Raw genomic sequence first — 27,865 nt, forward strand, 5'->3', positions numbered from 1 at the left:
TAATACTGAATAACGAGTAAGTAGAGCTCTTTGGTCTCTATTATATGGTGCCCTTCACTTTCTATTTCGTTTCTATCAGAGGAATAAAAGTAAGTGATAGCTTTTCAATTTTGGTGTTCCCTAAGAGTGTAAGATAGTTAATAAATGGGAAAGATGGGAAAAGAGAGGAAAGAAGCTGAGAAAGGAACAAATATTTAAGGCCCCTTACAGTGTGCCTATTATGTCCTTTATTACCTTATTTTCATCAAAAGAGTATTTGGTCAGCTGGCAAAAATGTGGTTATCGCATTTATTTTATCTTGGACCTCTTACTACATATAATCACTGTTGACCAAATTGAGGAGGCCAAAGCACTGTTGGCTTTGACTTGGCTGGAGGCATAGGTCATAGAAAGGAATGAGGCAGATTTGGAAAATACTGTGAAGGAAATGCATGTGTTGAATGGAGTTTGCACTAAATACTCTTTAAGGTCCATCATCCCTAGTGTTCTGAGATATTCATCCTTTGCCTGGTAAACTCCTATCTACCCTTCAAGACTCAGCTTAAATGTACCAGTCCTCAAAAAGTCATTAGTTCTACATACCTCAACGTAATAAAGGCCATATATGACAAACCCACAGCTAACATCATAGTCAACAGTGAAAAGCTGAAAGCATTTCCTCTAAGATCAGGAACAAGACAAGGATGCCCACTCTTGCCACTTTTATTCAATATAGTTTTGGAAGTTCTAGCCACAGCAATCAGAGAAGAAAAATAAATAAAAGGAGTCCAAATTCGAAAGAAAGAAGTAAACTGTTTGCAGATAACATGATACTATACGTAGAAAATCCTAAATATGCCACTAGAAAACTACTAGAGCTCATCAATGAATCTGGTAAAGTTGCAGGATATAAAATTAATGTACAGAAATCTGTTGCATTTCGATACACTTACAGTGAACTATCAGGAAGGAAACTAAGGAAACAATACCATTTACCACTGCGTCAGAAAGAATAAAATACCTAGGAATAAACCTACCTAAGGAGATTAAAAAACCTCTATTCAGAAAACTATAAGACACTGATGAAACAAATTGAAGATGACACAAACAGATGGAAAGATATCTCATGTTCTTGGATTGGGAGAATTAATATTAAGATGACCATAGTACCCAAAGCAATCTACACATTCAATGCAATCCCTATCAAAATACCAATGGCATTTTTCACAGAACTAGAACAAATAATTTTAAAATGTATATGGAAACATAAAAGACCCTGAATATCCAAAACAATTTTGAGAAAGAAGAACAGAGATGGAGGAATCACACTCCCTGACTTCAGACTATACTACAAAGCTACAGTCATCAAAACAGTATGGTACTGGCACAAAAAGAGACATATGGATCAGTGGAACAGAATAGAGAACCCGGAAATAAACCCATGCACTTGTGGCCAATCAATCTGCAATAGAGGAGGCAAGAATATACCATGGAGAAAATACAGTCTCTTCAATAAGTGGTGCTGGGAAAACTGGACAGCTACATGTAAAAGAATGAAATTAGAGCATTCTCTAACACCATATACAAAAATAAACTCAAAGTGGATTAAAGACCCCTAAGTGTAAGACCAAATACCATAAAGCTCCTAGAGGGGAATATAGCCAATATTTTATAATAACTATAAATGGAACATAATCTTTTAAAATTGTGAATCACTATATTGTATACCTATAACTTATATATAAACTATACTTCAATTTTTAAAAAAGCCAGTAGTTCTAGCCAGAGTGAAACATTTCTTTATCTAATAAATGCTTTCACAGCACTTTCTGTATACCTCTGTTTTGGCACTCATATTGGAAAGGGGATATGGCAATACTATTGGTTGCCTATCCTCCATATTCTTCCTTGCTAACAGAACCCTGCTTTTGTTCAGAAGGCACTGTGCCAAGTACTGTTCCCCATAGTCAGAGATTGGTATAGTGGTGGGCATGTGACCCAAGCTCTGTCCACTGAGACATAAAGAGCAGTATGTTGGATGCTTCTGGAGGGAAATTTTTTTCCCTGTAAAAGAGCAGATATACAAAAAAGCTCTTTTCTGTTCATTTCCTTCCCTCTGCTTTAGATGTTATAGTGTGAGGATGTTATGTCTGGTACCATGGCAGTCATTTTCAGAACACGAGGAGAGAGCTCTCATATATATTGTGTGGATAGTGAAGCAGAAGAATTAAAAGTGTTCCAATCCTTGGCATCACTGAGCCACTGAATGGACCATGGAACTGCCAAACTCCAAACTTTTCTGTGATGTAAGTAAATTTCCCACGTTGTTTAAGTTTTTGTAAGTCAGGTTCCAAGTTATTTTCATCCCAAAGCATGCAAATTGATAGAAAGGGAAACAAAAACAACATTAATTAAACACTTGTAATATGCCTGAATGTTTTGTTAACATGCTTCTCTCCCTAAATTGTCAGAGTAGGGACCTTGTCTTAATCAATTCCTAGCTCCTTCTATAGTCTCTGATTTAGAATGATTGCTTAAGAAGTGTTTGTGCAATGAATAAATAATAAATGAATGGATAAATCTGGAAATCAATGTGATGATGTTATTAGGAGGCAGTATAGAAAAAATGGCTAAGAGCATAACCTCACGTATTACATTTCCGGCTTCCAACCCTGGCTATACCACTTACTAGCTATGTGACCTTGGGCAAGTCACTTAATTTCTATAAAGCTGTTTCCTCAGCTATGAAATGGGTGTAATAATACTATATACCTAAAAGAATTGTTGTGAGGATATTAAATATTCTATATAAAGGGCCCAATACAGAATTTCACAAGTAACAAACACTGAACACGTTAGCCATTATTATTAGAGAAAAATAGAGAAGAGCCAACAATGATTCCAAATTTTCAAGCCTGGTTAACTGGGAAAATAAAGATAAGCTGGGCCAAAATTCAGTGTGGAAATGGAAAAGATGATGTTCATCTTCAGACATATGTAAAACAAAGCCTAAATATAATTAGAGAGTAAAGACATTTTGGATATAGAGAGAGTTACTCTGCTTAGATTCTGATTTAATTGCAGTTACTCATCCTGAAATTCTATAATCACAGAATTGTACTTTTAAATATAGTAATTTAAAGAGGAGGATAACTTCCAGATTGCATCCATGATGAGTCAAATCCAAGGAGGTAGTAGTTTCTGAGATTCTGCCTAAAAATGTGTTCTCAAGTAGTGATCTTCAAAAACAAAATATTACAGAGAGAAAAGATTTCCTTAAATGGTGTAAATTCATGCAGTATCAGTGATGTGATGTGGTTTAGTCTCTGAAATCCCTTGAATTCTCTTCCCAAGTTGATGTTTCTTCACGGAAACAGAGGAAAGCTATGCTGGAAATATTTAGAGGGGAAATTCTGTGTATTAGCATTCAACCACTTTTGTTCCCCAGCTAGTCAGAACCAGTAATAAAAGTCAAACATGGAGGAGGTGTGACTAAGATGGCAGCGTAGGAAGACCCCGAGCTCACCTCCTGCCATGGGCACACCAAAATTACAACTATTTACAGAGCAAATGTCTAAGAGAATGACCTGGAGACTAGCAGAAAAGGTTTTCCACAACTAAAAATATAAAGAAGGAATCACAATGAGACGGGTAGGAGGGGTGGAGATGCAGTAGAGTGAAGACCCATATCCCCAGGATAGGCAACCCATAAATGGGATGAAATAACTATTACAGAGGCTCTCCCCAAGGAGCAAGGGATCTGAGGCCCACATCAGTCTTCCCAGCCCAGGGGTTTTGTACCAGGAAGATGAGCCCCCAGAATGTCTGGCTTTGAAGCCCAGCAGGGCTTGCATGCAGGAGAGCCAGATGGCTATAGGAAACAGATACTCCCCTCTTAAAGACTGCATACAAAATTCACATGCTCTGAATCCTAGTGCAGAGGCAGCAGTTTAAAAGGAACCTGGGGGACGTCCCTGTTGGCACAGTGGTTAAGAATCCGCCTGCCAACGCAGGGGACACAGGTTCGAGCCCTGGTCCAGGAATATCCCACATGCCACGGAGCAACTAAGCCCGTGCACCACAACTACTGAGCCTGTGCTCTAGAGCCTGTGAGCCACAACTACTGAAGCCCGCGCGCCTAGAGCCCATGCTCCGCAACAAGAGAAGCCACCGCAATGAGAAGCCCATGCACCGCAACGAAGAGTAGCCCCACTCACAGCACCTAGAGAAAGCCCACGTGCAGCAACAAAGACCCAATGCAGCCAAAAATAAATTAATTAATTAAAAATAAAAGAAGCCTGGGTCAGACCCACTTGCTGATCTTGGAGAACCTCCCAAAGGGGCGGGAGGCAGCTAGGACTCCGCCTGGGGACATAGTTACTGGTGGCAGCCATTTTTGGGAACTCTTTCTACCACAAGGACGCTGGTGCTGGAAAGCACCATTTTGGAGCCTCATTCCAGCCTTTTAGCACCAGGGACTTACCTGCCCACCAGCAGGCCAGCACCAGCTCTGGGCCCCAAGGGTCCCACAGCTGGCCATTTTGGGGTCTGAACCTGCCCACCAGTAGACCAGCAGCCACCTTATGAGGCAAGGCCTAACAGCCAACCAAGCTGGGGGCCACTCCCACCACAAGAAGGGCCCATGCAGCCCACATAGGGGGCACCCCAGAGCATATAGCTCTGGTGATCAGAGGGGAATGTATCACTGGGCCCCACAGGACATCTCCTACACAGGGTCACTTCTCCAAGGTCAGGAATCATAACCAACTTACCAAAAACACGGGAACAAACAGAGAATTAGGCAAAATGAGGAGACAGAGGAATATGTTCAAAACAAAGGAACAAAACCCCAGAAGAAGAGCTAAGAGAATTTGAGAAAAGCAATCTACCTGATAAAGAGCTCAAGGTAAATGATCATATAGATGCTCAATGAACCCAGGAGAAAAATATATGAAAACAGTGAGAAGTTTAACAAAGAATTATAAAATATAAAGAAGAACCAAATAATAACTGAAGAATATACTAGAAGGAATCAACTGTAGATTAGATGGAACAGATCACCAAACTGGAAGAGAGAATAGTGGAAATCACCCAAGCTGCACAGAAAAAAAGAAAAATGAATTTTTAAAAATCAGGTCTCTACAATTTTAAGAGACCTTTGGGACAACATCAAGTGTACTAACATCAAGTGTACTAACGTTGGGTCCCAGAAGAGAAGAGAGTGAGAAAGGGGCAGAGAACTTATTTGAAGAAATGATAGCTGAAAACCTTCCTAACGTAGGAAAGTAAACAGATATTAGGGTTCAGGAAAACAGAGTCACAAACAAGATGAACCCAACCCAAAGAGGTCTACCCCAAGATACATAATAATTAAAATGACAAAAAATAAAGAATCATAAAAGCAGCAGAGAAAAGCAACTAGTTACATGCATGAGAACTCCCATAAGACTCTCAGCTGACTTTTCATCAGAAACTTTGCAAGCCAGAAGGGAATGGCATCATATATTCAAAGTGATGAAAGGAAAAAGTCTACAACCAAGAATACCATACCCAGCAAGGCAGATCTGCTTCAGATTTAAAGGAGAGATAAAGAGTTTTACTGATAAGCAAAAGCTAAAAGAGTTCAGCACCACCAAACCAGCTTTAAAAGAAGCATTAAAGGGACTTCTCTAAGTGGAAAAGAAAAGACCACAACTGGAAATATGAAAATTATGAAAGGAAAAATCTCATTAGTAAAGGCAATCATATAGTAAAGGTAGTAGATCAACCATTTATAAAGTTATTTGGAAGGTTAAAAGACAAAAATAGTAAAAATCCTCTATATCCACAATAAGTATTTGGGGATGCACAAAATAAAATGATGTAACATATGATGTCAAAAACATTAAATGTGTAGGGGGGAAGTAAAAATGCAGAGTTGGGAACCAAGATGGTGGAGTAGAAGGACATGCTCTCACTCCCTCTTCTGAGAACACCAGAATCACAACTAGCTGCTGGACAGTCATCGACAGGAAGACACTGGAACTCACCAAAAAAGATACCCCACATCCAAAGACAAAGGAGAAGCCACAAAGAGATGGTAGGAGGGGCGCAATCACAGTAAAATCAAATCCCATAACTGCTGGGTGGGTGACTCACAGACTGGAGAACACTTATACCATAGAAGTCCACCCACTGGAGTTAAGGTTCTGAGCGCCACATCAGGCTTCCCAACCTGGAGGTCTGGCAATGGGAGGAGGAATTCCTAGAGAATCAGACTTTGAAGGCTAGTGGGATTTGATTACAGGACTTCGACAGGACTGGGGGAAATAGAGACTCCACTCTTGGAGGGCAGACACAAAGTAGTGTGCGCATTGGGACCCAGGGGAAGGAGCAGTGACCCCAGGGTAGACTGAACCAGACCTACCTGCTAGTGTTGGAGGGTCTCCTGCAGAGGCAGGGGTGGCTGTTGCTCACCATGGGGACAAGGACACTGGCAGCAGAAGTTCTGGGAAATACTCCCTGACGTGAGCCCTCCCAGAGTCTGCCATTAGCCCCACCAAAGAGCTCAGGTAGTCTCCAGTGTTGGGTTGCCTCAGGCCAAACAACCAACAGGGAGGGAACCCAGCCCCACCCATCAGCAGTCAAAAGGATTAAAGTTTTACTGAGCTCTGCCCACCAGAGCAACAGTCAGCTCTACCCACCAACAGTCCCTCCCATCAGGAAACTTGCACGAGCCTCTTAGATAGCCTCATCCACCAGAGGGCAGACAGCAGAAGCAAGAAGAACTACAGCTGCAGCCTGTGGAACAAAAACTACCTTCACAGAAAGATATACAAGATGAAAAGGCAGAGGGCTATGTACCAGATGAAGGAACAAGATAAAACCCCAGAAAAACAATTAAATGAAGTGGAGATAGGCAGCCTTCCAGAAAAAGAATTCAGAATAGTGATAGTGAAAATGATTCAGAACCCCGGATAAAGAATGGAGGCAAAGATCGAGAAGATGCAAGAAATGTTTAACAAAGACCTAGAAGAATTAAAGAACAAACAAACAAAGATGAACAATACAATAACTGAAATGAAAACTACAATAGAAGGAATCAATAGCAGAATAACTGAGGCAGAAGAATGGATAAGTGACCTGGAAGACAGAATGATGGAATTCGTGCTGCAGAACAGAATAAAGAAAAAACAATGAAAAGAAATGAAGACAGCCTAAGAGACCTCTGGGACAACATTAAACGCAACAACATTCGCATTATAGGGGTCCCAAAAGGAGAAGAGAGAGAGAAAGGACTTGAGAAAATATTTGAAGAGATTATAGTCGAAGACTTCCCTAACATGGGAAAGGAAATAGCCACCCAAGTCCAGGAAGTGCAGAGAGTCCCATACAGGATAAACCCAAGGAGACACATGCCGAGACACATAGTAATCAAATTGGCAAAAATTAAAGACAAAGAAAAATTACTGAAAGTAGCAAGGGAAAAAAGACAAATAACATACAAGGGAACTCCCGTAAGGATAACAGCTGATTTCTCAGCAGAAACTCTACAAGCCAGAAGGGAGTTGCATGATATACTTAAAGTGATGAAAGGGAAGAACCTACAACCAAGATTACTCTACCCGGCAAGGATCTCATTCAGATTCGATGGAGAAATCAAAAACTTTACAGACAAGCAAAAGCTAAGAGAATCCAGCACCACCAAACCAGCTCTACAGCAAATGCTAAAGGAACTTCTGTAAGTGGGAAATACAAGAGAAAAAATGGACTTACAAAAACAAACCCAAAACAACTAAGAAAATGGTCATAGGAACATACATATTGATAATTACCTTAAATGTGAATGGATTACATGCTCCAACCAAAAGACACAGGTTTGTTGAATGGATACAAAAACAAGACCCATATATATGCTGTCTACAAGAGACCCACTTCAGACCTAGGGACACATACAGACTGAAAGTGATGGGATGGAAAAAGATATTCCACTGCATGGAAGTCAAAAGAAAGCTGGAGTAGCAATACTCATATCATATAAAATAGACATTAAAATAAAGAATGTTACAAGAGACAAGGAAGGACACTACATAGTGATCAAGGGATAAATCCAGAAAGAAGATATACCAATTATAAGTATATATGCACCCAACTTAGGAGCACCTCAATACATAAGGCAACTGCTAACAGCTATAAAAGAGGAAATCAACAGTAGCACAATAATAGTGGGGGACTTTGACACCTCACTTACACCAATGGACAGATCATCCAAAATGAAAATAAAGAAGGAAACAGAAGCTTTAAATGACACAATAGACCATATAGATTTAATTGATATTTATAGGACATTCCATCCAAGAACAGATTACACTTTCTTCTCAAGTGTGCACGGAACATTCTCCAGGATAGATCACATCTTGGGTCACAAATCACCTTGGTAAATTTAAGAAAATTGAAATCATATCAAGTGTCTTTTCTGACCACAACGCTATGAGATTAGAAATGAATTACAGGGAAAAAAGCATAAAAACACAAACACATGGAAGCTAAACAATATGTTACTAAATAACCAAGAGATCACTGAAGAAATCAAAGAGGAAATCAAAAAATACCTAGAGACAAATGACAATGAAAACACGATGATCCAAAACCTATGGGATGCAGCAAAAGCAGTTCTAAGAGGGAAGTTTATAGCTATACAAGTCTACCTCAAGAAACACGAAAAATCTCAAATAAACAATCTAATCTTACGCCTAAAGGAACTACAGAAAGAAGAACAAACAAAACCCAAAGTTAGCAGAAGGAAAGAAATCATAAAGATCAGAGCAGAAATAAATGAAATAGAAACAAAGAAAACAATAGCAAAGATCAATAAAACTAAAAGCTGGTTCTTTGAGAAGATAAACAAAATTGATAAACCATTAGCCAGACTCATCAAGAAAAAGAGGGAGAGGACTCAAATCAATAAACTTAGAAATGAAAAAGAAGTTACAACAGACACCACAGAAATACAAAGCATCCTAAGAGACTACTACAAGCAACTCTATGCCAATAAAATGAACAACTTGGAAGAAATGGACAAATTCTTAGAAAGGTATAACCTTCCAAGACTGAACCAGGAAGAAATAGAAAATATGAACAGACCAAGCACAAGTAATGAAGTTGAAACTGTGATTAAAAATCTTCCAACAAACAAAAGTCCAGGACCAGATGGCTTCACAGGTGAACTCTATCAAACATTTAGAGAAGAGCTAACACCCATCCTTCTCAAACTCTTCCAAAAATTGCAGAGGAAGGAACACTCCCAAACTCATTCTATGAGGCGACCATCACCCTGATACCAAAACCAGACAAAGATACTACAAAAAAAGAAAAATACAGACCAATATCACTGATGAATATAGATCAAAAATCCTCAACAAAATACTAGCAAACAGAATCCAACAGCACATTAAAAGGATCATACACCATGATCAAGTGGGATTTATCCCAGGGATGCAAGGATTCTTCAATATACACAAATCAATCAATGTGATACACCATATTAACAAATTGAAGGATAAAAACCATATGATCATCTCAATAGATGCAGGAAAAGCTTCTGACAAAATTCAACACCCATTTATGATAAAAACTCTCCAGAAAGTAGGCATAGAGGGAACTTACCTCAACATAATAAAGGCCATATACGACAAAACCCACAGCAAACATCATTCTCAATGGTGAAAAACTGAAAGCATTTCCTCTAAGATCAGGAACAAGACAAGGATGTCCACTCTCACCACTATTATTCAACATAGTTTTGGAAGTCCTAGCTATGGCAATCAGAGAAGAAAAGGAAATAAAAGGAATACAAATTGGAAAAGAAGAAGGAAAACTGTCACTGTTTGCAGATGACATGATACTATACATAGAGAATTCTAAAGATGCCACCAGAAAACTACTAGAGCTAATCAATGAGTTTGGTAAAGTTGCAGGATACAAAATTAATGCACAGAAATCTCTTGCCTTCCTATACACTAATGAATGATGAAAAATCTGAAAGAGAAATTAAGGAAACACTCCCATTTACCATTGCAACAAAAAGAATAAAATACCTAGGAATAAACCTACCTAGGGAGACAAAAGACCTGTATGCAGAAAACTATAAGACACTGATGAAAGAAATTAAAGATGATACCAACAAATGGAGAGATATACCACGTTCTTGGATTGGAAGAATCAACACTGTGAAAATGACTATACTACCCAAAGCAATCTACAGATTCAATGCAATCCCTATCAAATTACCAATGGCATTTTTTACAGAACTAGAACAAAAAATTTTAAATTTGTATGGTGACACAAAAGACCCTGAATAGCCAAAGCAGGAGAAAAAAACGGAGCTGGAGGAATCAGACTCCCTGAATTCAGACTATACTACGAAGCTACAGTAATCAAGAAAATATGGTACTGGCACAAAAACAGAAACATAGGGCTTCCCTGGTTGCGCAGTGGTTGAGAGTCCGCCTGCCGATGCAGGGGACGCTGGTTCGTGACCCGGTCTGGGAGGATCCCACGTGCCGTGGAGCGGCTGGGCCCATGGGCTATGGCCACTGGGCCTGCGCGTCTGGAGCCAGTGCTCTGCAACGGGAGAGGCCACAGCAGTGAGAGCCCCGCGTACCGCAAAAAAACAAACAAACAAACAAAAAACCAGAAACATAGAAAAATGGAACAAGATAGAAAGCCCAGAGATAAACCCACGCACCTATGGTCAACTAATCTATGACAAAGGAGGCAAGGATATACAATGGAGAAAAGACAGTCTCCTCAATAAGTGGTGCTGGGAAAACTGGACAGCTACATGTAAGACAATGAAATTAGAACACTCCCTAACACCATACACAAAAATAAACTCAAAATGGATTAGAGACCTAAATGTAAGACAGGACACTACAAAACTCTTAGGGGAAAACACAGGAAGAACACTCTTTGACATAAATCACAGCAAGATCTTTTTTGATCCACCTCCTAGAGTAATGGTAATAAAAACAAAGATAAACAAATGGGACCTAATGAAACTTAAAAGCTTTTGCATAGCAAAGAAAACCATAAATAAGACAAAAAGACAACCTTCAGAATGGGAGAAAATATTTGCCAACGAATCAACGGACAAAGGATTAATCTCCAACATATATAAACAGCTCATGCAGCTCAATATTAGAAAACCAAACAACCCAGTCCAAAAATGGGCAGAAGACCTAAATAGACATTTCTCCAAAGAAGACATACAGGTGGCCAAGAAGCACATGAAAAGCTGCTCAACATCACTAATTATTAGAGAAATGCAAATCAAAACTACGATGAGGTATCACCTCACACCAGTTAGAATGGGCATCATCAGAAAATCTAGAAACAACAAATGCTGGAGAGGGTGTGGAGGAAAGGGAACCCTCTTGCACTGTTGGTGGGAATGTAAATTGATACAGCCACTATGGAGAACAGTATGGAGGTTCCTTAAAAAACTAAAAATAGAATTACCATATCATCCAGCAATCCCACTACTGGGCATATACCCAGAGAAAACCATAATTCAAAAAGACACATGCACCCCAATGTTCATTGCAGCACTATTTACAATAGCCAGGTCATGGAAGCAACCTAAATACCCATCAACAGACGAATGGATAAAGAAGATGTGGTACATATATACAATGGAATATTACTCAGCCATAAAAAGGAACTAAATTGGGTCATTTGTTGAGATGCGGATGGATCTAGAGACTCTCATACACAGTGAAGTAAGTCAGAAAGAGGAAAACAAATATCGTATATTAACACATATATGTGGAACCTAGAAAAATGGTACAGATGAACCGGTTTGCAGGGTGAACTTGAGACACAGATGTAGAGAACAAACATATGGACACCAAGAGGGGTAAGCGGCAGGGGGTGGTGGTGGTGGAGGTGTGATGAATTGGGCGATTGGGATTGACATGTATACACTTATGTGTATAAAATTGATGACTAATAAGAAAAAAATGCAAACCATATATGGGTTTTATACAATTTAAATGAAAACTCTTATTTGTAAAGGAAGATTATACAGCTTTTGAGGACATGGGTTGGAGTACTTTTTAAATGTAATTAATCTAAAATAAGCCAGGCAGAGGAAGACAAATACTGCATAGAATCACTTATATGTGAAATCTTAAAAAAAAAAAAAAAAAAAGTCGAAGGCTAGAAACAGAGCAGAAAAGTGGTTGCCAGGGTGGTAGTTAGGGGAAATAAGGAGAGGTTGGTAATAGGGTACAAAGTTTCAGTTATAAGATGAATAAGGTCTGAGCATCTAACGAAAAACATGGCAACTAGTGATAACACTGTATTGTATAATTGAAATTTGCTGAAAGAGTAGAACTTAAATGTTCTTACCTCCCCCCCAAAAGGATAAATATGTGAAGTGATGGATGTGTTAATTAACGAGATGGGTGGAATCCTTTCACAATGTTCACATACATCAAATCACCACAATGTACATTTTAAACGTCTTATAATTTTATGTCAATTATACCTCAGTAAAGCTGAAATAATAGGTCTAAAAAAATGCAGACTTGTTAGAATGCATTTGAACTTAAGAGATTATTAACTTAATATAACTATATTTTATAATAATAATAATATATATATAGTAATATGATCATCACAGTAACCACAAACCAAAAACCTATAATAGCTACACACTCAAAAAAGAAAAAGGAATCCAAACATAACACTAAAGATAGTCATCAGGAGCTTCCCTGGCGGCGCAGTGGTTGAGAGCCCACCTGCTGATGGAGGGGACACAGGTTCATGCCCCGGTCCAGGAAGATCCCACATGCCGCGGAGCGGCTGGGCCCTTGAGCCATGGCCACTGGGCCTGCATGTCCGGAGCCTGTGCTCCGCAATGGGAGAGGCCACAACAGTGAGAGGCCTGCGTACCGAAGAAGAAAAAAAAAAGATAGTCATCAAATCACAAGGGAAGAGAGCAAAAGAAGAAAAAAGGAACAAAAAATAACTACAAAAACAACCGCAAAACAATTAACAAAATGGCAATAAGTACATACCTATCAACAATTACTGCAAATGTAAATATACTAAATGTTGCATTCAAAAATCATAGAGTGGCTGAATGGATAAAGAAAGAAAACAAACAAGACCCATCTATATGTGGCCTACAAGAGACTCACTTCAGATCTAAAGGCACACATGGACTGAAAATGAGAGGATGGAAAAAGGTATCCTGTGCAGATGGAAACAGAAAGAAAGTTGGGGTAGCAATACCTATATCAGACAAAATAGAGTTCAAAACAAAGTTTTGTGATGATATAATAATTGTAAATATATATGCATCCAACATACGAGCACCTAAATACATAAAGCAAATATGGAAAAACATAAAGGGAGAAATTGACAGCAACATAATACCAGCAGGAGATTTTAACACCCCACTGTTATCAATGGACAAATCATTCAAAGAGAAAATCAATAAGGAATCACAGACCTTAAATGATACATTAAACCAGATGGAATTAATAGATGTACATATAGATCATTCCATCAAAAGCAGCAGAATACACATCTTTTCAAGTGCACATGCAACAGTCTTTGGGATAGATCACATGCTAGACTACAAAACAAGTCTCAGTTAGCTTAAGACTGAAATCATACCAAGCATCTTTTCCAACCACAATATTATGAAATTAGAAATGAACTACAAGAAAAAAAACAAAAAGTACAAACAAACGTATGGAGGCTAAACAAAATGCTGCTAAACAACAAATTTGTCACTGTAGAAATCAAAGAGGAAATCAAGAAATACCTAAAGACAAATGAAAATGGAAAAAACGATCCAAAAAATCTATGGGATGCAGCAAAAGCAGTTTTAAGACAGAAGTTTATTGTGATACAAGTCTAGCTCTGGGAATAAGAAAAATTACAAATAAATTAGCCTTAAATCTAAAGGACTAAAAAAAGAAGAGCAAACAAAACCCAAAGTTGGTAAAGGGAGAGAAATAATAAAGATCAGAGCAGAAATAAAGACCAAAAAAAGAAAAAAAATAGAAAAGATCAATGAAACTAAGAGCTGGTTCCTTGAAAGGATAAACAAAATTGATAAACCTTTAGCCAGCCAGACTCATCAAGAAAAAAAAAAAGAGCCCAAATAAATAAAATCAGAAATGAAAGAGAAATTACAACCAACACCATAGAAATAGGATCATAAGAGATTATTATAAACAATTGTATGCCAATAAAATGGGCAATCTAGAAGAATGGATAAATTCCTAGAAACACACAATCTCCCAATACTGAATCAGGAAGAAATAACAAAATATGAACACACCTATACCAGTAATGACATTGAATCAATAATTTTAAAAACTCGCAACAAACAACAGTCCAAGATCAGATCACTTCACAAATGAATTCTATCAAACATTTAAAGAAGAGTTAACACCTATCCTTCTCAAACTATTCCAAAAAATGGAAGAAGAAATGTTTCCAAACTTATTCTACAAGGCCAGCATCACCCTGATACCAAAACCAGATCTGCTATATCAACCACCTCCCCATCCTGACTTGATAGAGGAATAGGGCAGAGAGGGAGAGTTGCCTACCCTCCAGGGGAGCACTGTGCTCTTGACCAGTATTTGAACACCAACACTAATACATTTTACTAACTGGGAAGGTATGGTTTTGGACAAGATTCTTTAAGGAAATTGCTAACCAACAACAAAGGAGAACAAGAGAGAGCAGTTATTAGGGGAAAAAATGAAGTTATTATTTATTTATATACCCCAATGAATTGAGACATCTAAAAACCCAATTTCATAAATAAAAAAGGAACTTATTGGCTTAATCTCTCAACAAATATTTATTGATTGCTTCCCTTGTGCCAGACACTGTTCTAGGTAAGGGCGATACAGCTTTGAAAAATATTAAACAAGGTCCCTGCTTTCCTGGAACTTATAAGAGTCTAGGAGTAGCACTGGCTCCAGGCATTGTGATCAGTGTCATCAGAAAATTTTTTCTGCATCTTTCAGACTTTTTCCTTTTGTGCAGGCTTAATTTGGAGCAGGGATGGGCTCTTCCTGCTTGAAGCTTTGTGGCTACCAGTGTAGCAACTCTAATAGGAAGACAGTCTCATTTTCCCAGTCATTGTAGCACAACGCTAGACTGTCTCATTGCCGTGGCTTGGGCTAGGTGCATATCTCTGAACCTGATTAGACAGATCTCAGTTATTAGTGAGGCCGCCACAAGTGTTTGTGCAGGTTATTCACTGCAAAGAGAACAAGCAGGAGCTGAGGTCCAGTGCAGGGCACACCATGTTTTTGCCTCGTGCAGAACTATATCTGCTGCAGAGGGTGCATTTTTCTAATTCACACTGTGACACCACAGTGGTTTTAGTCAAGTGCTCACCATGGAGCAAAGGTGGGATAGGGTTATCCCCACATAAACCAAATGGTCTGAGGGTGGGAAAAGGACAGTGGGGTGCCTTTGGCAAAAGACAGTAAAAGGGATGTTGAGTAGGCAAAAAAACAGCTATCCACTTCATTCCTTTAAAACATAGAAAGGCAAGGTCATAGAGTAGAGAAAACTTGGACTTGGCATCAGAAGGACTGGGTTCTAATTCTGGTTGTGGAAGCCGTGGGATATTGGGCATATCACTTAACCAGCTCCCACAGAGTTTGTTTCCTTTCTTGAAAAATAGAATTATTTTTCTGCCTCCTCCACACACTCATTGAAAGGGAAAATGAGATAGTAAATGAGAATATGGTTTGAAAATTGTAAGTTTCTTACATCTGGAAGGTATTATGATTATTTATTACATTTTTCCAGTCAGTATCTTGCCCAGTGCCCTTACACATTGAAGGCTCCCATTAGGTATTTATTAATTGCCTGATCCATGATATGGAAACTCATGTCACTCTGGGTCCTTTTCCAAAACTTTGTACAAGCAAAATGTTTTGGTGAAATATTCATTCAACATTAAAATTCAACGACACTAGGAACATGCAGAGCAAGCTATCTTTTGACCTCATCATTCAGATCTCAATTTAAGTATTACTTCCTCAGGGGAAACTTCATCGTTCATCCCCAGTCCCCCAATCAGGGCAGGGCCTCCAACCTGTTTCACAACACTTAACACAATTCTAGTTTAATGGTTACTTGTGAAATTCTTGTTTAATGCCTGTCTCCATCATTGGCCATGAACTCCATTGTGCAGGCACCATGGCTGTATTGTTTGATGTTGTATCCTGTTGTGCATGGTACATAGTAGGAAATTAAGAAACATTTGTTCAATGAATGAGTAAATTCATGAGATTAAGTGGAACAAGGTCAAGTGGACTAGGAAACATACATCTAATTTCCCCTTTCTGTTCTCCTAATTTTTAAAAAAATATTTACTTATTTATTTATTTGTCTGCGTGGGATCTTAGTTGCACGCGGGCTCAGTAGTTGCAGTACATGGGCTTAATTACCCCGCCCGTGGCATGTGGGATCTTAGTTCCCTGACCAGGGATCGAACCCACGTCCCCTGCATTGGAAGGCAGATTCTTAACCACTGGACCACCAGGGAAGTCCCTCTCCTAATATTTTTTTCCAAGCCCTCCAGGGACCATGTCCTCATGACTTACAGAACTGCTGCTAAGTAGAGAAAGAATGGGTAGTTGACTAAGCATGTCCCTTTAAGGACACACAATCAATGACTATTCAGAAATAAAATCCATTCACTCTGACCCATGCAAGCTACGTCTCAAAAATTCAGAATAAATGTATTATGGCAATTACAAGATGTGTAATCATTAATTTACTCTAGAATAATAGTTCTAAATTTTATACCTGTGTGTGTCCTAGTATGTCCTAATGCTTCTCTCTGCCTCAAAACTGTGACAGAACTAGGCAGTTCATTCCTGGAAGCATATGCATTACTCCCAGCCACAAATTTGATTACAGTGGTTCAGAGCAGGGAAGGAGACTTCAGAGACAAATTATTCCTTCTTACCCGCCTCCACCCTAAATTTCATTTACATAATGCAGTTCTTAGTATAAATGAAATGAGTCAGCATTGGGGAAGACAAACTGAAACGTGACTTCCATACCAAAGGCAACTTTTCTTTCTGTCAGTCTTAGTGAGTAAATGATCTTCTAAGTAATAGAATTTTTGAAAAATAGAGGTCAGCATGCAGTTAGGTCATAAATATCTATGTGCAGAATTTTTTTTAATTTTGGTAAAATACACATAACAAAAAATTTACCATTTTAACCATTTTTAAGTACGGTTCAGTGGTTTTAAGTATATTCACATTATTCTGCACCCATTCCCCAGGCCTCTTTTCATCTTACAAAATAGAAATTCTATACTCATCAACAACTCCCCTTCCCCCACTGCCCCCATCCCCTAGCAACCATCATTCTACTTTCTGTCTGTATGAATTTGACTTCTCTAAGCACCTCATCAAGTTTCCAGAATCATACAGTATTTGTCTTTTTGTGAAAAGTGTCCCCTCCCTCAAAGCCCCAGTGCAGGCCTGGCCTCTTAGTTGAAAGGGCTTGGAGTGGGAGGTCCAGGGTCTGCTCTTTCACTCTGCTCCCACTCCAACAACCTGGAAGGAGGTGGGAGGCACATTCTGGCTCTGAGATTCTCTGCATCACTCCCCTCTTTTCAAGGCTTAATTCCAATTGAGGGCTGAACTAGGCTGTAGACAAGGCAGTGGCCTTCTACGTAATTGGCTGGGTGGTGGGAAGTCCTCTCTTCCTGAGTTGGCATGGTGCCTGGGGCCATGTTTTTAGCACCAGCCTGATCCTCCAAGGATCCCTTGAAGAGAAGCAGCCATAGCTCCCTTTGGCCCTTCGAGTTCTGTCTGTCTCCATATCGTCTCCAGGAGGGGTGACTTTACTTGCCCAGTGGCCCCAGAGGCAATTCCCAGCTCCTGCCCCCCACCAACCTCTGAGATCCTTCTTATGGGACTGATAATGATAATGATCTTTTCTAGGCCCCAAAGGCTGAGGGGGACTGCAGTGAGGTATCCCCATCCTTTCCTCAGCTACTGCACATCACTGCTCCTTCTCATCTACTGGGCTAGGCTGCTCCAGAAACCTCCAAGTGGTTTGATATGATTTCAGATCCACTTGTTTATGACTAAAGTGAAGTTGTTTTAATCCACTTGTTTATGGCAAAGGCAAAAAAAAGCTGTTTTTAGAAATAAAGTTGTTTCGGGCTTCCCTGGGGGCTCAGTGGTTTAGAATCCACCTGCCAATGCAGGGGACACGGGTTTGAGCTCTGGTCCGGGAAGATCCCACATGCTGTGGAGCAGCTAAGCCTGTGGGCCACAACTACTGAGCCTACGGTCTAGAGACCACGAGCCACAACTACGGAGCCTGCGTGCCTAGAGCCTGTGCTCCGCAACAAGAGAAGCCACTGGAGTGGGAAGCCTGTGCACCGCAACAAAGAGTAGCCCTGGCTCGCCGCAATTAAAGAAACCCCACACGCAGCAACAAAGACCCAACGCAGCCATAAATAAATAAATACATTTAAGAATCTTTCTTTAAAAAAAAAACTAAAGAAATAAAGTTGTTTTGCTATAAGAATGAAGTAAGTTGTGTCAGGATGTCATTATCTCATCTGTTGTCATCGATAAGCACCCAGCAGCTCAACTGCTGAGGGGCCCCACTGGGGGCTTATCAATAAAAACAGACTAAGAAGCAACTGTGGTGAGGAGTTTGTGAGGACTATCCGAGAGTTTTGAACTGGGCAAGGTGACTCTTTGCTGACCTAACAGCTCTCTGAAGACCCTTGGAGCATAAGCTTCTGCTGGTAAAAGTGACTCTTTTACCAGCACTGGCGAAAGCTGTGCAGGGACCCAGCAAAGATCATATTGCACCTCAACACCAGGCTTCATTCCCTAACAACATACTCTAGCAACAGGGGACTTTCCACTTTCGTTTAGCTGGCAGCTGGACATCAACTTGTGGTTGGCTAAGCCAAGTCTCCTGAGAACCAACCACATAGGAAAGATACACCTCAACTGAATTTGGACTTTCTCTTATCTCCCCTTGCCTGGAACAATAGTGTAAGCAATCTATCATCTGGAGTATGTTATTTCTTTATTGGCTTATTAAGAGACATATCCAGTATGCTATTGGCTTGTGAAATTATAATTCCCACAGTGAACCTATGGTAAATAAAATATTAGCAAAGACAGTCTCTGAGCATAATTTGGCCCAAAACAAAACACATCTCTATCTCTATGTTCATCCCTGTCTCTATTTCTATATCTCTCCCTGAATAGATATGCAAGAAACTGGTAACAGTGATTGCTTAAAGTAGGGAGTTAGGAGTCAGTGAGAGGTTTACTTTTCACCATATATACTTTTATACTGTTTGAATGATATTTTTTTAGGGATATATATATATATGAAGGTAATGAATTCAAAAAAGCTTTATAAATCATACAGCATCGTACAAATATGAGGGTTTTACTGTTACTAGTATCTACCAGCAACAAGATCTCAAGCATGAGTCTTTGTGAAAAAGTTGAATGACTTAATTTAGTACTACGTATGTTAGAATGAGTCCTTTTAATTAATTTATTTAAGTCACTCTTTGAAATATTTAATGACGTTGGCAAATACTCGAGGTGAGTGGAAAAAATACAAAAATTGCACAGGTGTCTGATTCCAATTTTGCGTATTCCTTGTGTAAACATACATATATAAAAACAGACCGTAAGGAACCTTCCACAGTGCTTTGACGGGGAGAGGGGAGGCATGAAGTGTTAATTTTCTTAATTATATTTTTCGAAATATCCCACATTTTCTACAACAAATACTATTTGGAAAGAAAAAAATCACAAACCTTCAAACTTGGCCAGAGATGAATTTTTTAAAATTTCGTGAGAATGATTTGTTGCAGGACGGAAGGAGACAGGCGAGCAGCCATGAGTAGTACTAAGGGAAGCATGGAACCCTCCTTCCAGGCCCGGAAGTCCATTAAGAACTACAAGGAGAGGCGAGAGAGATGCTGGCCTCCACTACGGCTAGAGCAACCGTGAGAAGACACAGGAACTTCCGGGGCGGAGCTCTGTGGTGTTTTCATTTCCGTGGGGGAAATGTGGGTTGCTGGCGCCGTGAAAGTTAGCGGTTGCTTGGCTGCCTTTTCCGTCACTTTGAGACGGTGCTTGAAATTGGGAGCGGCAATGGCAAAGAGCAAGTTCGAGTACGTGCGGGACTTCGAGGCTGACGACACATGCCTTGCCCACTGCTGGGTGGTGGTGCGGCTGGACGGCAGGAATTTCCATCGGTGAGTGAGCTGGGCTCAGGGCTGCGTGGTTCGCCAGTGCTTCCAGAGAATGCGACGCATTTGTCGCAGCCCCGAGCTCATGGTTACCGGGGTAACTCGGCAGCCAGTGAGCGCGCGGCACTGAGCATCACTCTGCGTGCTGGCTACAACTGGCTTGAACGCGAGCTGGGTGGGGTAAATGAGACACGGTGCTCCCCTAGTGAGAAGCTGGCTTGGGGTGTCCGTTAGCAAGACTGTGGTGGAAAAAGTCACTCTCGGGCCCATTATTTCAGCTCTTCAACAAATTGACAAGCTATTTTGGTAGGTATCTTTGAGGGCTGAGTGTTTTGCGGCCCGTTCTGGCCTCGCTGTGGGCACCACTGTAGAGTATGTTGTTTCATTATAAGTAGCAGAACACATGGACTGGATTCAGGAGGGAAAAAGTCAGAAAAAAAGAAAAGTGTAGCAGGAAGATGGGAATTTAAGTCTTAAAAGTGTTACTTTAGTAATGCTTATTGTAGTTAACATTTATTGAACGCTTCCAAGGAGCCAGGCATAGTTATATTTATCTCCCTCTCATCTTCAGGAGAATCCTATGAAGTAAATTTATCCCCATTTCACTGAAAAGGGAATGGAGGCTTAGTATTTATGTTACTTTTTCTCAGTTGGTTAGAGCAAGAAAAACTAGAGTTCTTAACGAAATGGATCAGGTTGTGGCTACTGGAATGTCTGGACTCACAGCACACTCACAGCGCTCTTTGAGTAGCCCCTTTGATCTGTGGTATTAATGACAAGCTCTCTTCCACCCATACCCTTTTCCCTCTTCTTTTTCCCTTATGAAGGTTTGCTGAGAAGCACAACTTTGCAAAACCTAATGACAGCCGTGCTCTCCATCTAATGACTAAATGTGCCCAAACCGTAATGGAAGAACTGGAGGATATTGTGATTGCATATGGGCAGAGTGATGAGTACAGCTTTGTGTTCAAGCGGAAAAGTAATTGGTTTAAAAGAAGAGCCAGGTAATTTTGTGGCCTAGCTCCTTCAGAATATTTCCTACCAGCATTTGGCTTCTGCTTATCTTAATCACAAACTTACAGACTGTAGTATTTGCAACTGCAGAATGTATGTATATAACAGGTTAGACTGTTGTACTGCCATCTGATACCTGAGCATTCTGTATACCTCTTTAAGTTTTTCTCTGTATTCGCCATCACCTTAGCTTCTAGACTGATCTGGCATTGAACATTAAAACTAGAAAGAGAAACTAAAGTTTTAGTTAAGGAGGATCTCAGTACAAATTAGACAGATCTGATATTTGATTTGGCAGTATATTGAAACTCTCACAGGAAACAGATCACGTAATGAATTGGGATGTTTTTAAAACAATGGTTCCCCTCCTTCCAAGACTTGAAAAAAAACCTCTTGAACCATAAGTTCACGTCACACGCTATGGAAGAACATTTGACATTAGTAAATTACTTATAGGACTAGAAGGAGAGACAGGCTGCATTTTAAATATATAACTGAAATACTAAAATAGTTTTTCTTGACCCATCACTCTTGGCTTGCTAGACAGTTTGTGTTATCTCTCTGTTACACCCACAGACCCTGTCATGGTGTTGAATTAATATCATGTATTTTCTCTTTTCTTGCTCCACCCACTGTGCCTTTTGCAAGTAAGTTTATGACTCACGTGGTCTCCCAGTTCGCCTCCAGCTATGTGTTTTACTGGAGGGATTACTTTGAGGACCAGCCCCTTCTGTATCCCCCAGGCTTTGATGGAAGAGTCGTGGTGTATCCTAGCAACCAGACCTTAAAGGACTATCTCAGCTGGCGGCAAGCAGATTGTAAGTGAAACCAAATAAACAGATGTAGTTAAACTACTGATTCCTTATATTAGAGGTGATGATCTGATACATTTTTGGCCCATGTATTTTGTTTGGAATGCAGTATTTCAAGTTTTTTAAATTAGTTGAAAATACTTGAAAAATTGGAAGGTTTTATGTAAATACTACCTATTTCCAACTTTTTTTTTTTTTTGGAAAAATCAGATCTGGCAATACTAGGTCTATATTCCCACTTAGTATTGGTCAGAACCTGCGTAGTGACTACTGCCTTTATACACACAGACACACACACACATAAACACACACACGCAGGCACACATTCATGCACATAGGAGCCAGTGTGCCTCAGCCTCTACCATTCCCTGTTGTTCCCCTGGGAACTCTGCTTTACACGCCTATGTTTGTGCTGGCTTTAGTGGGTATTCAAGTTGTGACCCTTCCTTACATGACTATGGTGAAATGTTTGTTAGACTTTTATTCATTTGGTGTGTCTTGATTTTGCCAGGAGAACTGGAAGAGAGGTGGGAATAATATAAATCAAATAACTTGGAAAGTATTCCTTAGCTTAATGCACGAGTTAACAGATTTGTGTAAAGCACAACTGAAATGACAGGATAAAACTGTTAGGAAATAAGTTTTTTCTGCTTGACCACTTCCCCCTGTGTTCCCTGTGTATGGCTTTGCGCAAGTAATTATATGTCTCTGCGGGAGAGAGGTGGGGTTCCAGTACTCTTTGAAGGGTGAATATTGAATAAAGATTCTATGTGCGTACACAGTGCCAACTATGTTTTCCTTACAGGTCACATCAATAATCTTTATAATACAGTTTTCTGGGCACTTGTACAGCAGTCTGGATTAACACCAATACAAGCCCAAGAGAGATTACAGGTATAAAGATCTTACTGCATTAATACTTAAGGGGGGACAGTTTACGCCCTCTCATGACATTTGGCCTTCTTTTTAAGCTCTTAAATTTTTATGGTTTTGTTTTGAAAAGATAGAAAGATCATACTAGTAGCAGGTCTGCTGCTTGCTTGCTTTGTGACTGTGGATCAGTTGTTACTACTCCCTGAGCCTCAGTGTCCTCAGCTGGAAAATGGAATTAATAATGGCTCTACACTCCCACATGGTAGTGCTTAGCTGGAGCTGTGTATAGGCTGCCCCCCTATAAAGGGCACATGCTCTTCTTTTTTTGTCAGCCCCACCTGGCTGCTTCATGATTGTCAATCCCTGCTGGGGACCTGGAGTTCCTTGGGGTTAGGACTCCTGTGTATCATTAAGAGTTTAGGCTCTGGGGGTCAAATAATTGTACTCAGAGGCTTTTGTTTAATTTTATCATCTCTGCCTTAGTTTTTAATAGGTAAAATGTAGAAGATAGTAGTTCCTACCTCATAGGTTTCTGGTGAGAATTAAATGGCATGATGCATGTAAAACACATAAAGGCTAGTACAGGGCACACTGTAAGTACTTAATAAATACTGGCTTGTATCATTAGATGACCATGCTACTTGTAGGAAAACTAACCGTGAAATGAGATGATGTGTTGTATTAGCTCCTAATACAATGCCTGGGACTTTAAAATGACGCAGTAAATGGTTGTCATTATTAACAATCATGATAAAGTTGCATATGTAGCAGTAATAGGAAGACTGGTAGATCTAGCCAGAGTTTGGAAGTGCTGAGATCAGATTTTGATTCTTATACGAATAAGAGCACTTTTTGTCTCGGAAAATTTATATAATCTTTCTAAGCTTCAGAGCTCTCATCTCTAAAATGGAGATGATTATGAGGGTCAAATAATACAAAAGCTATCCAGTACAGAATCGGTACTCTTACTATTAGTTCCTCTCACCCCATCACAGTAGTGACTTGTAAAGGCAGTTATTTGCTACAAAAGAGAATTTTATGAATTTTGATATTTAAATAAGATTTGAACTGCTTTTAAGATGAAAATTCATTAACACCTATATGACGTTTGATGAAATGCTTCCACTTCTTGATTTGTTGTGGAAGTTTAGGTAGAGAGTGGAATGGATAGGTGGGGTTAGGGGAGAGAAAAGACCTACAAAGCTTTTTATATGTGTTTTTATTTCTTCAGGGAACTCTTACAGCAGACAAGAATGAGATTTTATTTTCTGAATTCAACATCAACTACAATAATGAGCCACTGATGTATAGGAAGGGAACTGTGTTGATATGGCAGAAGGTAATGCTGTTACGTCTGAGGAAAAACGGAGGTCAGAAGGAAAGCCTGTGCCCATCCCAGGCTTTGTCTTGCCTGCTGCCTGTATGCTGATGTGACTCCAGTCACTAGCACAAATTAGACCCTTTCCAAAATGAGATGCCATAGATTATTATTATGGATGCTCAGTTTGTCAGTGAACATTGTGATCTGGACTCCCCCGTTCTGTAAGTAGAATCACAGAATTTTAGAATTATTACACTTTTCCATGTCATAAGCTCTCCCCAAATCTCATCAAACCCCTTTAAACAGGTAAGTGCAGATATGAGAATTTTTGCATTCAGAGAACATTTAAAAAAATAATTTCTCCCACACTGGATAATTCCATTAAATGGTCCATCCATCCCATGAGAACTGTAATATAAGGAACTGATGTTGCATGTGAGGGTTCTGTCCCTTGCAGAATGTTTGAGGGCTTCCCTAGACATTCATACTTAACTTAATATTCTGTCTGTGCATTCACCTGTATCCTTAATTCTACCAATATTTTTGCTCTGTTCCAGCTCCTGGGCATAATGAAGTCTCTAAATTTCTTTCCTTCTGTCTAAAGTATTTTTTTCTGAAATGAATGTTTTCAAGTATTAAGGGGTATTAGGTATCCCACTGGCAGCTTCAGCTCTTTTATTAGTATTTTTAAAACATTTGTTTGGCACAGACTCGGATCCTTCTTAATGCAGGTGGGAGAGCAGAAATGTCTTTAATTTTATGGTTATTGCTAACAAGGAACACAGAATCCCTTCTTTGTTCCTAAGGTCTCCTTTCAAAATATAGCAACATAACTTTTTTAAAAAGTATTTTAGTTGTAAAGAAATTCATGTATGGTGAGAGATATACATATATCTCTGATATATATATATATGTATATATATGTTCATATATATACATATATATATATATATGCCTGAAAATACGTATTTGTCAGAAGTATATAAAGTAAAAAAGTAAACTTCCCCCACTTCTCCCTCTTCTCTCCCAAACCGACTCTCTAGTTAATGTGTCAATATTTTAACTTTACCTATAGGTGGATGAAGTCACGACAAAAGAAGTTAGGCTGCCAGCAGAAATGGAAGGAAGAAAGATGGTGGTGACCCGGACCAGGACTAAGGCGGTGCCCTTACACTGCGATGTCATTGGGGATGCTTTCTGGAAGGAACATCCAGAAATCCTACATGAAGACAGCTGACCCTTCGCTTTTCATTACCGGTGTGCTTGACCATGCAGGGTCCCCCAAGTCTCCTGGCCTTAGGTGGCCCTAGCATCTGTGCCATGCAGAACAGTGCCCTGGGAGTGACATGACTCTGGTTGGGAGGGGAACAGAGAAAGAAGGGATGAATGTGGGTGGTGTATCTTGTTCTGCTTTAAGTGGAACACCTATTTTTCGGTGTTGAAACATGGTTCCTTTGGTAGAAGTACAGTTTTTTAAAAATCGTGGTACTATTTTTATAAAGCAAGAACTATTTTATGCCTTGCAAAATGAATCATTTTTAGATTGTGGCGTAAGCCTTATAAAAACTTGTCAAGCTCTTTTCACCTATGATAGAAGATGAGCCCAAACTTCACTCTCACCCACTTATTCTTTTTTTTTTTTTAACATCTTTATTGGGGTATAATTGCTTTACAATGGTGTGTTAGTTTCTGCTTTATAACAAAGTGAATCAGTTATACATACACATATGTTCCCATATGTCTTCCCTTTTGCGTCTCCCTCCCTCCCACCCTCCCTATCCCACCCCTCCAGGCTGTCACAAAGCACCGAGCCAATATCCCTGTGCCATGCGGCTGATTCCCACTAGCTATCTACCTTACTACGTTTGTTAGTGTGTATATGTCCATGACACTCTCTCGCCCTGTCACAGCTCACCCTTCCCCCTCCCCATAACCTCAAGTCCGTTCTCTAGTAGGTCTGCGTCTTTATTCCTGCCTTATCCCTAGGTTCTTCATGACATTTTTTTTTCTTAAATTCCATATATATGTGTTAGCATACGGTATTTGTCTTTTTCTTTCTGACTTACTTCACTCTGTATGACAGACTCTAGGTCTATCCACCTCATTACAAATAGCTCAATTTCGTTTCTTTTTATGGCTGAGTAATATTCCATTGTATATATGTGCCACATCTTCTTTATTATCCATTCATCCGATGATGGGCACTTAGGTTGTTTCCATCTCCGGGCTATTGTAAATAGAGCTGCAATGAACATTCTGGTACATGACTCTTTTTGAATTTTGGTTTTCTCAGGGTATATGCCCAGTCACCCACTTATTCTTAACCACAGAATCCAGTGACCTTGGTCACCTTGCCCACTTATCTACTTGCATTCATCTTGGGCAGACCTGGAGTTAATATGGGTTGATGCCTGCCTGATGCCTCTGAATTCAGGAATTCCAGGGCAAACTCAGGGCTTTGTGCCAATCTCCAGATTGGCAACTTGAGCTGAACAAATGAGTTGTAGTTTGGATGTCTTTGTGTAAACATTCCCTAGATTGATTTTGTGGAGTTGGCAGCCTGATCATCACGATCATCTTGCCAGGGGCAATGATTACAAGGCCACTTAACCTCTTTCTAAGAAGAAAGAGAATTACCTGTTTATGTGGGAGAAAGAAAACAGCGAGAATGAATGAACGAGGAGGAAGAAACATTTACTCTCTGTCCTCTAGACACTTCAGTTTTGAAAGCCACCTTCCTGTGGACTTCTGAAAAAGATTCTCAGGTAGCCTCTGGATAATCGGAACAGTGACATTTGAGTTGGAGAACAGAGGGACCAACCCTCATCTTGGGGTCACAGGTAGCAGGTGGCAGAGGAGTCCTAATAGTTCTGCCTGCCGACGGGCCAGTGGAGTTGGGTGAGGAGCAGCAGGAACTGCGTGTCGCCAAGCCGTTGGCCTCTGAAGGGGGGAGGCAGTGAGGGTAGGTGGTCGAGAACTCATGTCTCCTCTTGTCCTCATTTCATGTTGTAGAGGAAGAAGATTAATTTGGCTCTATAAAGAATTAACTAAGAGACAGCCCACATCCCTGTGCCTGGTCTTGCACTGTAGAATTTACAGCCAAGAAGAAAATGTATTTTTGAAAGGGCAACGGCTGGTCTCATCCCTCACCAATTGACACCCCATCTGTCAATGCCTTTTTTTCCCTTCCTGTTCTCTTCGCTTCGTGGGAATAGGAGACATGGCTCATGTTTGGTAATTGATAAGATTTCTTTGAGAGAAAAAAATAAAGCTTTCAACTCCCTTGGCCTAATTTTTCATTTGTTTTTTTTCATACAAACGCAGTATGAGTCCAACTTTCATGTGTGTATGTCTTTACATAAGCCAGGCTCACATCCCTTCATCACAGTGGTGGTTCACAGACTTCTGAATGCAACAAATTTACTTGAAATACTCATTTAAAATGCCAGTTCTAAGCTTTCCGCATGAAGATTTTGGGGTTCAAAGGCTTTTGGTGGATAATGGTCAATGTACCACACTTTGTGTAACAAGACCCAAATATGATATACCTAGGCTAGTACACTGTGATAGGCC

The 27,865-nt window shown here is 39.9% G+C and overlaps 1 protein-coding gene across 5 annotated transcripts; it reads left to right on the forward strand.

The window, feature by feature from the left end:
* The first annotated feature begins 20,046 nt into the window (after positions 1-20,046).
* On the forward strand, positions 20,047-27,579 carry THG1L (tRNA-histidine guanylyltransferase 1 like). Of its 5 annotated transcripts, XM_067732398.1 has the most exons (7): positions 20,047-20,278; positions 21,100-21,276; positions 21,863-21,933; positions 22,030-22,104; positions 22,904-22,992; positions 24,203-24,310; positions 25,368-27,579. In XM_067732398.1, the coding sequence occupies exons 1-7, from the start codon at positions 20,088-20,090 to the stop codon at positions 25,527-25,529; spliced, it is 873 nt and encodes a 290-aa protein (XP_067588499.1). In that variant the 5' UTR covers positions 20,047-20,087; the 3' UTR covers positions 25,530-27,579. The 5 variants fall into 5 exon arrangements, with proteins under 5 accessions (XP_067588499.1, XP_067588497.1, XP_067588498.1 ...); XM_067732396.1 differs by having other exon boundaries at positions 21,863-22,104; XM_067732397.1 differs by lacking the exon at positions 21,863-21,933 and having other exon boundaries at positions 20,049-20,278; positions 21,935-22,104.
* Positions 27,580-27,865: the final 286 nt, after the last annotated feature.

Source organism: Pseudorca crassidens, chromosome 3 (assembly GCF_039906515.1).
Source record: "Pseudorca crassidens isolate mPseCra1 chromosome 3, mPseCra1.hap1, whole genome shotgun sequence".
NCBI classification, from domain to species: Eukaryota; Metazoa; Chordata; class Mammalia; order Artiodactyla; family Delphinidae; genus Pseudorca; species Pseudorca crassidens.